This window comes from Pipra filicauda, unplaced genomic scaffold, assembly GCF_003945595.2.
Source record: "Pipra filicauda isolate LSUMZ 115617 unplaced genomic scaffold, ASM394559v2 scaffold161_size1661140_pilon, whole genome shotgun sequence".
NCBI classification, from domain to species: Eukaryota; Metazoa; Chordata; class Aves; order Passeriformes; family Pipridae; genus Pipra; species Pipra filicauda.
In genome coordinates this window covers 318,341-334,539 of record NW_024104118.1, presented here as the reverse complement: position 1 = coordinate 334,539, position 16,199 = coordinate 318,341, and the positions used below count along the sequence as shown (strand labels likewise).

General features: G+C 54.8%; 2 protein-coding genes across 2 annotated transcripts; one reads left to right on the top strand and one right to left on the bottom strand.

The window, feature by feature from the left end:
• Positions 1 to 1,171: 1,171 nt before the first annotated feature.
• Positions 1,172 to 5,271, bottom strand: LOC113983285 (cytochrome P450 1A5-like). The gene is made up of 7 exons (XM_027712303.2): positions 5,172 to 5,271; positions 3,705 to 4,574; positions 2,951 to 3,077; positions 2,320 to 2,409; positions 2,107 to 2,230; positions 1,814 to 1,900; positions 1,172 to 1,585 (listed from the first exon to the last, which is right to left on the bottom strand). Exons 2-7 carry the CDS (start codon positions 4,551 to 4,553, stop codon positions 1,279 to 1,281), a joined length of 1,584 nt encoding a protein of 527 aa, XP_027568104.1. The 5' UTR covers positions 4,554 to 4,574; positions 5,172 to 5,271; the 3' UTR covers positions 1,172 to 1,278.
• Positions 5,272 to 10,441: 5,170 nt separating this feature from the next.
• Positions 10,442 to 14,871, top strand: LOC113983220 (cytochrome P450 1A4-like). Its single transcript, XM_027712144.2, has 6 exons — positions 10,442 to 11,305; positions 11,526 to 11,652; positions 11,913 to 12,002; positions 12,091 to 12,214; positions 12,662 to 12,748; positions 14,328 to 14,871. Exons 1-6 carry the CDS (start codon positions 10,457 to 10,459, stop codon positions 14,632 to 14,634), a joined length of 1,584 nt encoding a protein of 527 aa, XP_027567945.1. The 5' UTR covers positions 10,442 to 10,456; the 3' UTR covers positions 14,635 to 14,871.
• Positions 14,872 to 16,199: the final 1,328 nt, after the last annotated feature.

The following is a 16,199-nucleotide window of genomic DNA, read 5'->3' as shown; positions in this document are numbered from 1 at the left end:
TGGACCTCCCTGTCCTCACCCTTGCTTCTCCTACAATATTGGCACGATGACTTCAAGTGGTGAAGACAAAGCTGGTGTGACACAGAGTGAAGCTGCTTGTGCTGGTTCAATGAATTCACGGGGCTCTGTGGCTGCCTCACATCAGTGTTTCACCACAAACTGGTGACCAAGCAGGACCCAGACATGCAGAGTTACTCCTTTTCACTCAGGCTTGCTTAGCGGGCCTGAACAAGCTGAAGTCTTGGGCAACTGGCTTCTCTGTTTTCTTCCCCAACATGCTTTCATTTCTGCCTCTTCTTGGAAGTTTTTGTGCAATATGTGGTGAGTGATCAGTATTTGGACATCAAAGGAGCTCTCACTGGTCAGGGTCTGGGGCTCTGAACGCAAATGCCTCCCACAGAAATGAGTTTAGGAGCAGAGTGTGTTGCACTGGATGGTTGTACTTGTTCCCATATTGTTGCTTGCCAGGTAGTGGGTTGGCTAAGGTGGCTTTGCGTGCAAGTTGGAGAAATGGAGGCACCTGGCTCTGCTGGCATGGGTTGACTCGCAGCCAATGTAAACTTTTGGGTTTGAGTTGGAGGAATTCCTGTTCTCATTCTCTTCCTGCTGTGAAAACACCCTTACTCCAGTCTAGAACACCAGCAGCTTCTTTTTTAGCAAGGGGTGAAGGTGTCCTTCCTTGTGTCCTTCAGGGCCAGCAGTGACCATGGCAAAAGAGGTGGCTAAAGCCTCAAGTTGCACCATGGGAGATTTGGACTGGATGTTGAAAAAAATTTCTTCACCAAAAAGGTGGTCAGACCCTGGCACAGCTGCCCAGGGCACTGGTGGAGTCACCATCCCTGGAGGGATTCCAAAGACATGTGGATGTGGCACTTGGGGACATGGGTTAGTGGTGGCCTTGGCAGTGCTGGGTTAATGGTTGGACTTGATATTAAAGTCTCTTCCAACCTAAACAATTCTATAATTCTATGCTTCTTAAACACTAAGAGGAGGCTGTGGAATTATGGCATGGGTTGGCCGTCCTTCAACTCTCAACAAGCAATTCTAAAAGGTTACAGTCTAAGATTAGATGTGATGGAATGAGCAACACTTAGTGGAATATGCAACACTAGAAACGCTGGAAAAAGAAAAAGGCGAGAAATGTTACAAAGTGAACCAGATAAAACAGGAGTTTCAATAGTTTCAGTTTATTACATCATCCTGTACAGTTGTGCCAGACCCAGCTCTGCCGCAAGGACACTCATGTCTTTGCCCCCTGGTGATGTCTGGTCCCACTGCTCAGTTTCTGCTCTTCATGGGGAAGCGCTGCTTGACCTGGAAGTGCTCACACCTTTTGTGCTTCAGGCTCAATCCAAAAATTGGAGTCATGTCCACCTTCTTGCCATCGCAGACACTGAACTCCAGCTGCTGGAGCAAGGTGGACAGGAACAGGAAGACCTCCCACCTGGCAATGGTTTCCCCAGGGCACCTCCTTTTCCCCAGGCCAAAAACCAGCACCTTCTCCCCCTCTTCTTTGTTCACTTTGGTTCCATCAGCACTGAGAAAACGCTCTGGGTTGAAGGTTTCTGGATCCTTCCAAAGTTTCCTGGAAGGGAAAACATCAGATGTTGAGATGGTTTCTCCTGGCCACAGGTGTAGGTGGGACACTGGAAGGCGGGAACTGCCAAGAAGAACATCCCTAAATTAAGTAGGTCCCTCACCAGCTCCCTTTTCTCTTTGAGAAGGTTGACCCCACTCCTGCCCAGGAAGAAAACTGTGCAGGAAGGGTCCTGTTTGTAAACTGAGGAGGCTTTCTGCCTCACAGGGTACTTACTCATCATGATTCACTTGCCACTGGTTGATAAACACGCAGCGGTCCTTTGGGATGTAGTAGCCATTCAACACCGTGTCCTTAGTCGTGCTGGGGAGAGAAAAGACGGAGAGTTTGGGAAACCAGAAGATTCTTCTGCATCCTCAGGGGACTGTTAGTTTGCTCCTGATGGTGCTGAAGGAAGGATGTGTCCCAGAGGGATGGTTTTGTGAGGTGCAGTTGTGCTCCCATGGGCCATAACAAAATGCCTCAAGACCACCTCGTCCCTAGGCCTCCTCTGCAAGCTCAGCCCCTACCTGTGTGGGATGGTGAAGGGCAGGAAGGAAGAGTGCCTGAACACCTCCAGGATAAAGGCTTCTGTGTAGGGCAGCGTGCCCCGGTCCGACAGCCGTGGTCTCCTCTCCCGGCCGATGGTCTGGTCTGCAGGAGACAGAGCAGAGGGAGTGGGTTGGGGGTCAGCCCAGTCCAGACAGGTTTTAGCCGTGGAGGATGGGGGTTCATGGACTTACCCAGTTCTTTCTGGATCCTCTTCTGGATGTCAGGGTACGTCACAAGATACAAGAGGCTCCAGGATAAGGCAGTTGTCACTGTGTCGAAGCCTGGGCAAAGGGGAAGGCATGGGGATGAGGTCTGAACAATACCTATCTCCACTTGCAGGCTAACCATCACACGGAGCAGTCTGGGATGGCTAAGAAGGCAGAGGATGTCCTGGACACACAGCAAGACTTGGGGTTTTATTCTATCACAGAAAACCTTGCTAAAATATCCTGCTCTCTCATCTTGTTTCACTCCTGGGTTGTGTCAGGTTTGTATAACTTCTCTGGCATCAGGGGAGTTTCCACAGAGTAACTCAAAGGTGAATCAGTCCAGAGACATTTCTCTCAACCAGAAAAAGTCACCCTGGCTTGCGAACCTCAACTGAGCTATAAGCCATGCCCTTTGCTTGTCCCTGAAGCCTTTTTCCAGGGCTAATTTCTCAAACTGGTCTCTAGAGGTATCCCTAGAAGGTCCAGGAAGACCAATGAGCAGGAGAGTAAGTGCTTAGACACAAGCTGGGTGCCTGGTGCTGGACAAAGATAGATCAGACAGAGATATAACAGGAAGGGTCTGAGGAGCTGAGGGGCTGGTGGGAGGAGGCACCTGCTCCAAAGATGTCATTCACGAGGTTGACGATCTTCTCCTTAGGGATCTGCGTGGCAGTGTTTGTTTCCACTTTTTTCTCCAGGCACTGCTCAATGAGGGAGTCGGTGATATCTCGGATGTTGTTCTGTGAGGAAGAGGAGACAACCTCAATGCAGCAGAATTGGCAGAGGAATGGGTGTTCCTGAGCGACCCCACCTGACGCTGGGGAAGCCCAGGGTAATATGAGCATGCTCCATTTCCCATGGCACCTATGAAGACAAAGAGATGGTTCTCCAGGGAACCTGAGGCACAGATCAGATGTTCAACCAACAGACTGGCCCTATCACACAGGGAATGGAGGAGAAGCTGGGAAGCTCATGAAGCTATGTCAGGGAAGGTTTAGGTTGGGTGTTAGGATAAGGTTCTTCATCCAGAGGGTGGTCAGGCACCAGAACCGGCTCCCCAGGACAGTGGTCACTGCCCTAAGCCTGCCAGAGCTCAAGGATCCTTTGGACAATGCTCTCTGGCACATGGTGGGATTTCTGGGGGGTGTCCTGTCTCCACCTAAGAGCTGGACTTGATGATCTTTGTGGGTCCCTTCCAACTTCAGGAGATTCCATGATTCTATGATATTCTATGATTCTATGAGAAGGAGGACTGGAGAGAGAGACAATACCCATTGCTTCTTGGCTGCAAGAAGAAAAGCTACTCGCTAGAGAGAGGAGGAGAGCAGGGACACACTGCTGGTGCAGAAAGTTCTGCAGGCTCTTACCTCATCATAGGTCTCGTAATGTTCTTTGACTATCTTCTGGAGGAAGCTGAGGAAGGACTTGTTGAAATCTATAAATGCTTTCATGCTGCGGCTGGGAAGGTACCGGAGCAGGGGGATGAAGTCAGCAGGGTAGCCAGCACCAGCCACGTTATTAAACTGCTCAGCTGAATTCACCACGCTGAGCAGCTCCTGGTCATTGTGCTCGTAGCGTTTGCCAAAGCACATGGCACAGACGACATTGGCCACCGAGACCACCAGGTACTGGTTAAGTTCAAAGCTCTTCTCCTCCTTCATCAGCTGCAGGAACTTGGTGACCAGGTACTCAGCCTCCTTGGAGACGTGCTCCTCCAGCAGGCAGGTGGAGGAGGACGTGGGGCTGGGGGCAATGGAGAAGGTCTTCAGGGCATTCTGGGCCAGCTTCCTGCGGGCTTTCCACACCTCCCCAGAGTCGGGGCTGAAGGCCATGCTCTGCCCATCTGCAACATAGCGGAAGCTGTGGAGGTCGGGGCGCCCCAGGAAGTCCTCTCCTTGCTTCACCAGGGCTTGCTTGATGGTCTCCAGCCCACTCAGCACCAGCACGGGCCGCATGCCAATCCTCACCTCCATCACATCCCCGTACTTCTGGCTCAGCTTGGTCAGGGCCAGGTGCGTGTCCTTCCGCAGCTCCAGCACATTCCCGAGGATGGGATAGCCCCTGGGTCCCGGTGGGCTCTTCAGCCCCTTGGGTATGTGCTGCTGGAGGGACTGCAGGAGCAGGAAGACCAGGCAGAAGACAGCAGCCACAAGGAGCACCTCAGTGGCTGAGATGGCACCTTGGCTCCCCACCGGCAACATCGCAGCCTTTGTCATTGCTGCCAGCAGGTAGAAACCCTAAAGAAGTGAACCAGAGTGTGGGCAAGGGCTGGCATCAGCAAAGGGCTGAGTTCTGTGGGTGTTCCTGCTGCTGAGACAGGGCACCGAGAGCCCTGAAACAGCTCAGGGCGATGGACCTGCCCGTGCAGCACTGGGGGTTTCAAGGGGCAGAAGTTGGAGACCCATACAGACTCCAAACTCAGTCACCCATCTCTAAAAGGGGGACCTCAACCCCCCAGAGTGACACCCCTTCCCCTGCAGAAGACCTCAGCACTCACTGGCACAGCCATGGCTCCTGCCCAGGGGAGACTGTCTTTTAAGGAGGCACAGAAAACTGCAGCTCAACAAAGCATAGGGAAGCAGGAGGAGAAGAACAGCAGCTCCTCAGTGAATATGACCCCAGGACCACCAAATCCATGAGGAGTTATAGCCAGCAGGCTGGATCTGCTGAGTGGCCACACCAGCGTGTGGGGTCATGGGGAATGGAGAGGCCACAGGGCTGCTCTGTGGGAACACACAGCTCACTGAGTGAGCAGGGACGGGAGTGGAGACCCAAATATGACCTTCCCAGTCCTATATCCACATTCAAACCCATACGCACACGTTGTCTCCTACCTGCGGGTCCTTGGGCTTGTTCTACTGTGCAGGGCTCCCAGCAGAGATAGAAGAGGGTGTCCAGCAGCTGCCTGCCCTGGGGAGCAGCGGGGATCCTCCTCTGCCTCCTGAACCTTCTCCTCCTGCCACCTGGAAGACCATGACTCTTTAAGAGCTCCCCTCATTGCGTAACTGGGTGTGTGACCAGAGGAATATGACACAAAAGCCCTTGAAAATAGCTACCCATTAACAAAGGAGGCTGAACTCTGCTGGAGCCACCCCAAGAAGTCAGGGAAGAGCCTTCCTCCCCTCCAACAGGCCCTGGGGGGCATGAATGGTGACTTCTCCTCCTGCACAGAGCATGTCCCTGCACTAGAGTCTGGGATGGGAAGGCAGAAGGGGGGCTCTAGGACAGGGAATAAGAAGGGGTCCCTAAGCCCTACCCTGGGGAAGATGGAGGATGTGCTCTCAGCATCGCTTCCCTGTGGGGTGTGGGTTCCAGCATTTCCCCAAAAACCTTCTCTGGGCTGACCAGACTGTTCCCAGCACCCAGAGAGGCTGTCACCTCCATGGCCACTCTGGAGGTGCTGGGAGCTTCAGGCTGTGAGTGAGGGGATGCATTTGTGGCAAGGCATCTGCATCCACAGCCCTCTCCATCCCTGGGGAAACATCTGGTGGGCCTCCATGTCCTAGGACTGGTGGTGGCAGGATCATCTGGGCCAGCAGCAGAGCCAGGCCCAGGTTAACGATTGCCCAGGTTTGCGTGAGAAGGCAGCTGGCTCGCTTCCCCTGGCTCCTCCGGGGCAAACAGGCAGTGAGGAGGAGGAGTGGCAGGGCAGAGGGGAGGAGGTGAGCTGGAGAGATAGGAGAGGTGAAGAGGCAGCACAGGGCAAGGCCGAGGCAGTTCATCCCCCCCCAAAACAGCGTGACACTCGTCAGGAAATGTTTGAGCCAGAAGGGCTGCTCCTCGAGCTGGGGCAAAATTCAGGGGAATTTGGGAAGTGCAACTGGGATGAGCAGGAATGAGGCAGAGCTTTGAGGTTTGGCCCGAAGTTTCACTCCATCTTCGAAAATTCCAGTGGGAATTTGGCCCAGGTAAAAGCTGAGCTAATATTTAATAAAGGCTTTCAACACCCGGTTTAATCAGACTCATTAATAGCAATGACGCCGTTCTTTAATGATTGGCAAGAACAGTTACAAAACCCTGGCTGCTAATATTCCTGTTGATAATTCCCAGGAATGTCGCAGCCCTCCCAGCCCTGGCTTCACTGGTGAGGAGGACCCTTGGGAATGCTTCTGGGGAGGCAGGTTGCAGCTTTGCAGGAGCAGTGCTTGTCTGGCAGGCTGGATCCAGTCAGTGTCTCCCAATCCTGTGGATCTACCTGGATCCATTGCATGGGGTTGGGCAGGTAGAGGGCTTAGCGACCTCCCCCTCCCCTGGCAGCATTTCAGACCTTGGTGGCTTTGTGCTGATGGGGAACTCACCCCCGCCTCTCCTGATCCATCATATCCCAAACTTCAGGAGAAGCTGGGGAGGGTCCTGGGGCCAAACCAGGAATCCCCAAGGCATTCCCTGGGACCCACCTGCCCTCTTCCACTCCTTCCCAGCCCTCCCCGGCTCCTCTGTGCTGGTTGCCAAGCCCTGCGAGGGCAGGGTGCATTCTGTTGAGAACAGTGTTAAGAGCTGCTGCCTTGTATGCCAGGCAGCCTCACCCCCCAAAAACACATCCTCACCCCCAGCCACCACCCCCCGTTGAGCCCTTGGATCCCTGGAACTGTCTGTGAAGCAGTCGGGGCAATGCTGCCAGCCCCCTGCCTTTGGTGGGTCTTGTACCACACTTCCCTCCGTGGGTCACCATCCCATGGGATTGGTCATGCCAGCGTGTGCGTGCGAGGACAGACGTGAGCAGGAGGGTGACGGTGCCTGCAGGCATGTGCACACGTGGCAGGGCGTGTGCGTGCACGAGCACGTGCACATGCAGGAGGGTTATGGGTCTGTAAGGAGCATAAAGGGTGTTTGCATCCCTGAGTGTGTCCACACAGACGGATGCGCGCCGGCTCTGTGTGTGCAAGGTTTGTGTGCGGTCTGTCTGCGCAGAGACACACCTGCACAGGTGCACAGGTACATGGGGTGGACACTCACACCTGCATGGGAAGGACGTGGGTACAGCCAGGAGCCATGGGTGAGGGTGCCCCCGCATGTTGGATGAGGCGCCGCAGTGCTGGAGACGTCCCCACCTGGGGTTTATGAGTGTCCCGAGCCATGGGAACAGTTGTGGTCATGCCCCACAGTGTGCTCCTGGGGGTCAGAGCACTGTTCAGTGTCCCCTGACTGTCCCAGAAGGGGACATTTTAGTGGCACAACTAAAACCTCTCCTCTTTGCAGGGTGGGAAAACACTCTCTATCCCACCCCTTATGGCTGGAAAGGGCTGGGATGACTGCGGCTGTTTGAGAGGGACACAAGTGACAAGGGGGCTGCTGTCCCCTTGCAGGTGACGCAGGGATGCACCCCTGCTGACCCCGATGATGTACCCAGTGCTGGGGACCCTCTACCCCCCCAACACCCAGACAGCCGGGGGGGAGCTGATCCTGAGCTGATCCTGAGCTGATTCTGAGCTCCTCTGGCGCCACCCTGACCCCGGGCCAGGCTGCTGGACGTGGGGCCACCGCCCTGGTCCTTTAAAAGCCATTTCCCCCCCACCCACCCGTAGCGTGACTGCGAGTGACCAGGGCAGCCCTCCCGGGTCTGGCCAGAGCCCCTTCGCACGCGATGTCCCTAACGCCACCTCTGGGACCCCCCGGCAGGGTGGGACACCCCTCGCATATCTCCCATCTCGTTGCAGCTGGGCTGGGAACAAGGATGTGGGAGGAGGGGGGGGAGATTTAGGTTGCGGGCTGGTCCCTCTTGTCCACCCTGAAGGGCAGATCCTGGCCTGTCGCTCCCGGGGATGGAGGCTGCAACCTCTGCCTGAGACCCCCTTTGGACCCCCGAGCATCCCCCGCGACGTGACTCCCCTCCCTCCGGCTGCACCCTCTGCCCCATCCCAGCCCCACCTTGCCCCCTGGGTCGCTCTGCCAGCAGGGGACAGAGGTGACAAAGGGCACGGCGGCTTCTCACGCGAACCTGGACAATCTTTAACCGGGCCGGGGCAGTCGGGGCCGTGACCCCCGGGGCGGCATCGCCGCCTCTTCCGTGCGTGGACCCGATGGGGCTGTGGAGAGGTCCCGCAGCGTGGGGTGGGGGGAGACGCACGGAGCCGGTAACCCCCGCTTCTGCTTTACTGGGAACACCGGCGGCGGGATGAGCAAAGCCCCCGCGGAGGGGTGTGATCACTTAAGCCCCGCGGCGAGGGGTCTACGCTCATCCCTCCGTGTTCGCGGAGCCCCGTGGAGGGGTGAATACCCCAATCCCACCCGCTCCTGCCCCGCACCTCGCGTTCCGGGGCGGTTTTCCCACGCTCCCGCTCTCCCCACGGCTCCGGACACCGGGGATACCCCGGGGCTGCCCCGGGGCTGCGGGCACCGAGGCAGGGGGCGTGAGTGCGTGTGTATGGAACCCTGCGGGTCCTGGGGGACGAGGGGAGCCGGGGCGTCCCCCGGCGGGGTCGTGGGGAGCCGCGGGGCGCGGGACCGGCGCCTTTAAGATCCTGCCGGTAGCGTGACTGGAGTGACCGGGGCGGTGCGGGTTTGCCCAAACATCCCGCCCGCTTCGCACGCGATGCCCGCCCCGGGTTGGAACCCACGGGCGGCACCGACACCCCTCCACCCCCCACCCCCACGCCACGACCCGTTGGGACCCTTCCTCCCTCCCTGCTCCTCCCCGCGCCGACCTCCCAGCCTCCCCTCCAGGGATGCAAGGAGGAGCGGGGATCCCGCATCCCACGCGTGGGGGAAACCCCCGGGGAGGGACAGGGGGCAGTGGGGGGGTCCGGGGAGTTCTTGGGGAGTTGGGGGTCACGTGACGGGAGGCGGCCGGACCAATCAGAGCTTGGGGCGATGCATATAAAGCAGGAGCCGGAGGGAGCGGGCACCTGCCGCGGGATCGGGCCCCTTCGCCGCCCCGCTCCGCACCGAGGTGAGTACCCGGAGAGCCCTGACTAACGATGGAGAGGTGTCGGGGGGCCTCCTCCAGCTTCCCCAAGGCACCCCCACGTGATGGACAGCCCCGACGTGGGCTGTCCCCACTTTCCGACTCCCCAAATCTCCCGCAGCATCCTTCCCCCACCTATCCGTAGGTGGTTTCTTGAGGGTCCTGGAAGTAATTCTCCTCTCACGGGTCTTTCCGCTGCCGTGGGCTGGGAGGGGGGTCTCAGTTAGGCTGCACCCACTGCAGTGCAGGGGCCCCAACAGCCCCCCAGAATCATCACTCCACTGGTGTCCCGTGGGGTGCCAAACCCTAGGGGAGGTGGGATTTTACACTCAGCCTCTTCCCACACCTGCTCGGGGTTTTCTGAAGGATTTAGTCCTGCGAGGACCTCGGTGTTGGACTCGACGATCCTTATGGGTCCCTTTCAACTTGAGATATTCTATGATTCCATCATTTCCAACAGAGCTGGGAGCAGGGTACACTCATCCTGCCGCCCCCCGCCCCCGGCTACAGCCGTGGTGATCTTTTGTGGCCATCAGACTTCGGGATGGTTCCTGGCAATGCTGTGATTAGTTTGCTGGCAAGCAGAGGCTAGGATGACTCAAATCAGGATCATCTCTCCTCTAGTCAAGCGGTCTGTAAAACACTTTGCAGGAGAAAAGAGAGGTCCTGTGATTAAGAGAGCACCTTTACTTCCCTGGCACGAAGAGGAAAAAGCTGTGCACCTATTCCTCCCACTCCTGGCTAACAAAAAACCTGCTTTTTAGTGCAAGGGGTTTCCTAAAGGGCAGAAAATTGCAGCACCTGTGGATCAGAAGTGAAGCCCACCTCTCCTGCCCACAGTCCTGCGCAGGCACTGCTAAATGTGCCTGAACCTGGAGGTGCTCCATGGACCTGCCCCTCTTTGGTTTATTACTAAAGATTCTGCATGCCAGTCTAAAGGTCTTCTCTGGGGGAAGGGGTGTCACTGAAGGTTCTGATGGGCTGAGGTCCCCCTTTTAGAGATGGGTGACTGAGTTTGGAGTCTTTACAGGTCTCCAACTTCTGCCTCTTGAAACCCCCAGTGCTGCACGGGCAGGTCCATCGCCCTGAGCTGTTTCAGGGCTCTCGGTGCCCTGTCTCAGCATCAGGAACACCCACAGAACTCAGCTCTTTCCTGATGCCAGCCCTTGCCCACACTCTGGTTCACTTCTTTAGGGTTTCTACCTGCTGGCAGCAATGACAAAGGCTGCGATGTTGCTGGTGGGGAGCCAAGGTGCCATCTCAGCCACTGAGGTGCTCCTTGTGGCTGCTGTCTTCTGCCTGGTCTTCCTGCTCCTGCAATCCCTTCAGCAGCACATACCCAAGGGGCTGAAGAGCCCACCGGGACCCAGGGGCTATCCCATCCTTGGGAATGTGCTGGAGCTGCGGAAGGACACGCACCTGGCCCTGACCAAGCTGAGCCAGAAGTACGGGGATGTGATGGAGGTGAGGATTGGCATGCGGCCCGTGCTGGTGCTGAGTGGGCTGGAGACCATCAAGCAAGCCCTGGTGAAGCAAGGAGAGGACTTCCTGGGGCGCCCTGACCTCCAGAGCTTCCAGTACATTTCGAATGGGCAGAGCCTGGCCTTCAGCCCCGACTCTGGGGAGGTGTGGAAAGCCCGCAGGAAGCTGGCCCAGAATGCCCTGAAGACCTTCTCCATTGCCCCCAGCCCCACGTCCTCCTCCACCTGCCTGCTGGAGGAGCACGTCTCCAAGGAGGCTGAGTACCTGGTCACCAAGTTCCTGCAGCTGATGAAGGAGGAGAAGAGCTTTGACCTTAACCAGTACCTGGTGGTCTCGGTGGCCAATGTCATCTGTGCCATGTGCTTTGGCAAGCGCTACGATCACAATGACCAGGAGCTGCTCAGCGTGGTGAACCTAGGCAATGAATTTGGGGATGTGGCTGGTGCTGGCCACCCTGCTGACTTCATCCCCCTGCTCCGGTACCTTCCCAGCCGCACCATGGAGCTCTTTAAGGACATCAACAGGCGATTCAACATCTTTGTGCAAAAAATTGTGCAGGAGCATTACACCAGCTTTGATAAGGTAAGAGCTTGGGTGCCCTTTGATGTGGGTGGAGATGCTTACAACTGCCAGAGATGCTGCCTGGCAAGGTGGGGAAGAGGGTACACCCTCGTCCTCCCACCTTGCCCAGGAAAGCTCCTTGGAGCACTCTCATCTGCTCTCTGGGAGCCAGCACTAGTTGGGGGATGTTTCCCCATCCCTGTGTGTCTGTGATGTTCCTGACCCACCAGCTCTTCCCCAGGAGCACATCCGGGACATCACGGACTCGCTGATTGAGCACTGCCAGGAGAAGAGTGTTGGGGAGGATACCCACGTTCAGCTCTCCAATGAGAAGATAATCCACATTGTCAACGACCTATTTGGGGCAGGTGAGAATGTTTCTGAGAGTAAAGCCATGGTGCTGAAGGCAGAAGCTGGAGGTGAAGCTGTTGGGGTGAGACCTTGGTCACGTTTGGGTGTGTGGAGCTGCTGTTGATCTCTTGGGTGCATCCCTTAGCAGTGGCCAGAGCTTTTCAGTGACAGCTGATGGGGAAATCACTCTATGGCAAACATCTGGAGTGGTGGGATCTGTAACTCCCACTTATGTGTCCTCTTCTGATAACTAAATGCCTTTTCCATGTCCATCCAGGCTTTGACACTGTGTCCACTGCCTTATCCTGGAGCCTCATGTATGTTGCCTTGTACCCCAACATCCAGAAGAAGATCCAGGAAGAACTAGGTGAGTCCACTAACCACCTTCCTCTGGGTCCAAAACCTCTCTGGTCAGCACTGACCCTAAACCTCTTCCTCTACTCCACCTCCCACAGACCAGACCATCGGCCGGGAGAGGAGACCGCGGCTGTCGGACCGGGGCACGCTGCCCTACACAGAGGCCTTTATCCTGGAGATGTTCAGGCACTCCTCCTTCCTGCCCTTCACCATCCCACACAGGTATGGTCTGGAGTGGCTGACACCTTTTTTGGGGTTTTTTTTTTTGGAGGTTCCATTTAGGCAGAAAATTGCCTGGGAATTGATTCCTGCTAGGGGGAAATATTCCCGCTTGCTGCCGTTCTGGGGTTGAATCCTTTGCTTTGAGGGTAGTTTCACTCCAAAATCTTTGCTAGCAGAGGGATGGTGGACACCCCTGGCTTTATAATTCCCTCCTACCTTGGGAGAGAACACATCCCAACCCATGTGGCATGAGTTGTGAAATGAAACTGGAATTTTTCTGCTTGAGGAGAGTATGACCAAGACTATTGAATCACCCAAATACAATCTGTGGTATTTTCTAGCCAATCCTAAGAGCAAAAATAGAGTATTGAAGGACTTGCTAGGCTTTGATTTGTCATGAAGCTGTGGGTCTCCTCTAACTTATCTTCCCACCCGTGTTTCCTTCAGCACAACAAAAGCGACGGTGCTGAACGGATACTACATCCCAAAGAACACCTGTGTGTTTATCAACCAGTGGCAAGTGAATCATGATGAGTGAGTATTCCAAACCCCCTGTGTTTATCTGGGCTGCCATGGGCTTGCTTGGTGTTAAGATCACTCTAATCCTTGTACCAAAAGATGAATGGATCATGAAGGAAAAGGCAGATTGAACCAAAAATCATGTGGATTTGATGCTGAGCCCAGCCTTGGTTCTCCTGGGCGTGGTGCTGGTCCAGGTTCCGCAGCTCCCCAACTCCAGGGCTTACCCAATTTATGTGGTGATGCCCTCGATGCACAGGGTGAGGGCTAGAAGCTCAGGCTACTGGATAATCAGGAATCAGTAGATCCTCCTGCCAAGCAGATCTTGTGATCTGGGTTGATGGCTCAATAGGAATGGCCTGATTCCCTCTTTAAGGGAGAAGAATGTCGTGACGTGACTCTCAGTAAACTCGATAGGCTCGTGTTGCCATTGCTGATAACCAGTTTTGGGAATGAAAGGGGTCTGGAAACCAAAGTCCCACCTTCTCTCTCCACTGCTCCCCAGTAGAGTTCCTCCTGGTGGGAGTAAGCTGATTAAGGCGTGATACAGAAGGTGGTTCACAGACCAGGTATTTTGGATCAGAAGCTCAAGATATTTGTATCCAAATACCCCAGCAGCACAGAAACCTTCCAGTATTCCTTCTGCTCCTGCTGCTCTGGTGAGCATGAAACGGGAATGCTGTCTTTAGTGCAGAGAGGATTCCCCATATCCAAACAGAAATCCTCAGCTAAGACGCTGTTAAATCCCACCTGGCACCTCCCAGCAGCCAAGCTGGGACAGATCGGGAAGTTTTGCTGGGAGGATTCAAAGAGAGAAAACCCTCTGGTCTCCATCCTTCCTTTTTCAAGGGCTGCTGACTGATTTCTGTGCTGAAACTGCAGAATCTCTGGTGGTTGCATGCAGAATTAAATCCATCTCCACTATCTGCACAGGCAAACATAATCTGAGCTTGGAACAGAGGTTTCAATAGACTGAGCTGATGGAGTCTGACACAGAGTTGGCATTTTAGATCAGGAATAGAGCTTGCCAAAGGTTTTTTGGATGGTGAAATGAGACAGCACTGCAAAGCTTCTCTCTGCAAGGAGATTTTTTTGATCACTGACCCCATCACAGTGGGTGAAAACTTTCATGATGCCCCAAGGGCTGGAGCCCCTCTGCTCTGGAGCCAGGCTGGGAGAGCTGGGGGTGTTCAGCTTGGAGAAGAGAAGGCTCTGGGGAGATCTTAGAGCCCCTTCCAGTGCCTAAAGGGCCTCCAAGAAAGCTGGAGAGAGACTTTGGACAAGGGCCTGGAGGGACAGGACAAAGGGGAATGGCTTCCCACTGCCAGAGGGCAGGGTTAGATGGGATACTGGGAAGAAGGTCTTCTCTGTGAGGGTGGTGAGGCCCTGGTACAGGTTGCCCAGAGAAGCTGTGGCTGGCCCATCCCTGGAAGTGTTCAGGGCCATGTTGGACGGGGCTTGGAGCAACCTGGGCTAGTGGAAGGTGTCCCTGCCTGTGGCAGGGGGTGGAACAAGATGAGCTTTTAGGTTCCCAAACCATTCTGTGATTCTATGATAAAACAGTATCCTCAAGTGTGTCTCTTTTCTGCCCCAGGAACCTTTGGAAGGAACCCTCAGCCTTCAACCCTGAGCGGTTCCTCAACCCTGCGGGGACGGAGATAAACAGGGCAGAGAGTGAAAAGGTGTTGTCTTTTGGCCTGGGGAAGAGGCGATGCATTGGGGAGACCATCGGCCGCTGGGAGATCTTCCTCTTCCTGACCACCCTGCTGCAGCAGCTGGAGTTCAGCCTCCGCCCCGGGGAGGAGGTGGACATCACCCCTCAGTACGGACTGACCATGAAGTACAAGAAGTGCGAATGCTTCCAGATCAAGCAGCGTTTTCCCATGAAAAGCTCTCCATAAGCCACCAGAAGAAGGAAAGCCAGCCCTCAGCGTCAGACAGCCTGCTTTTGCTAAGGCACAGCCCCTTGTGTTGCTTCGCTGGAGGCTTGTTCCTCTCATGGGGATGGGAGCAGGGTGGGACAAAGCCGGCTTTGTCGGGCTCTTCGTAGCGCCTGGAGCCAGCTCCATCACCCTTTCCCGCATGGATGTTCACCAGAGGTCCAGCACTCATGCCTCTTGGAGAGATCCAGGGGGATTGCAGCCCTGTGGTGGGGAGGAGGATGCTTGGGGGGTGGGAGAAGCAGGGTGGGATGTTGGTGGGGTGTCCTCTGCCCTGAGCTGGAGCTGCGATGGACAACTCCCTTCATCCAAATATAAATAAACCTCAGAGAAACCTGACCAGCCTTATCTCACAGGGGGAAAGCCTGTTTTCCAAAGCCTTCAGCTCTCTGTGCCAATGGGAACGGGTGCTTCCCGCTGCTCCAGGTGCCTTCTGAAGGGCTCTCAAGGCTGCACCAGAACCCATTTGAAGAGGACCTGTCCTGTGTGCACCCACCCACCTAAATTCCTTGAATGTTAACTCATGGAGTGAATTCCTGAGTGTTTCTACCAATCCTTGGTGGCAGACTACTAGGAAAAATAAATATGTCCATAAGCAATGCTGCTCATAAATTGAGATATTAACTGAACTCCTAACACAAAGCCTGGAAAATATCAAGGGACTGGGAAAAAGGGACAGGAAGGACAGAGGAACAGTAGGACACTTCTGGCTTTCAGACTAACTCTGTATTTGCTGCTTTTTTTAATTAATAGGGTTTTTTTCTTATCAAGCAATAGATTTCTATATCCAGACTAATTAAAGGAACAAGGATTTGAGGACTGCAGAAGGTGCCTTATGCTGCATTCCGCTTTAGCCAGTGGGAAGGTGAAGCCTTATGGCAAACAGAGCAGCGATTCTTGCTTGTTTGTACTTGTATGGAATGCAGCTGTGTGCTGTGATAGAAACCACACAATATTTCTAACCCAATAAATGCTTATCTGAAAGTTTCTTAAGTTTCTTGCTGGTCTTATTCCACTGGGAAATGATTTTTAGGGCAAAAAAACACCCCACACCTCTCTGTCATCCTTAAAAATCTGACTAGATGTTTTGCATCAGGTTTTTTTCCTATGGGACATGAGTGGGCTGGACACCAGTGGCATTGGGGGAAGTTTTTAGTCCCCATGGGAGCCGACTCTGGTCCTCCTGCTGTCTAAAGTCTCACCTGGGATTTTCAGAGAGGTGATGCCAAGCTCTGGATCAGTTCAGGACTTCACTAAAAATCAAGACTAGCCTTTCTAGCCCCGAAAAAAATGGAATCAATAGGTCAGAACCAGCCTTTCAGGGAGCAATCCATGGAGGGATGTTTCATGCCATCACCTGCTCTGCTTGTCCCCATCTCAGAGCACAATTAAATCTGAAGCTTTGCATAATTTCCCTTAAAACAAACAAAAAAGGTAATAAACACTAAATTCCCATGCAAATAATGAGTACGTGGAAAATTGGAGTCTGTGCATCCCTGAAGTGGCATCCCTGCAGGGATCAGCCC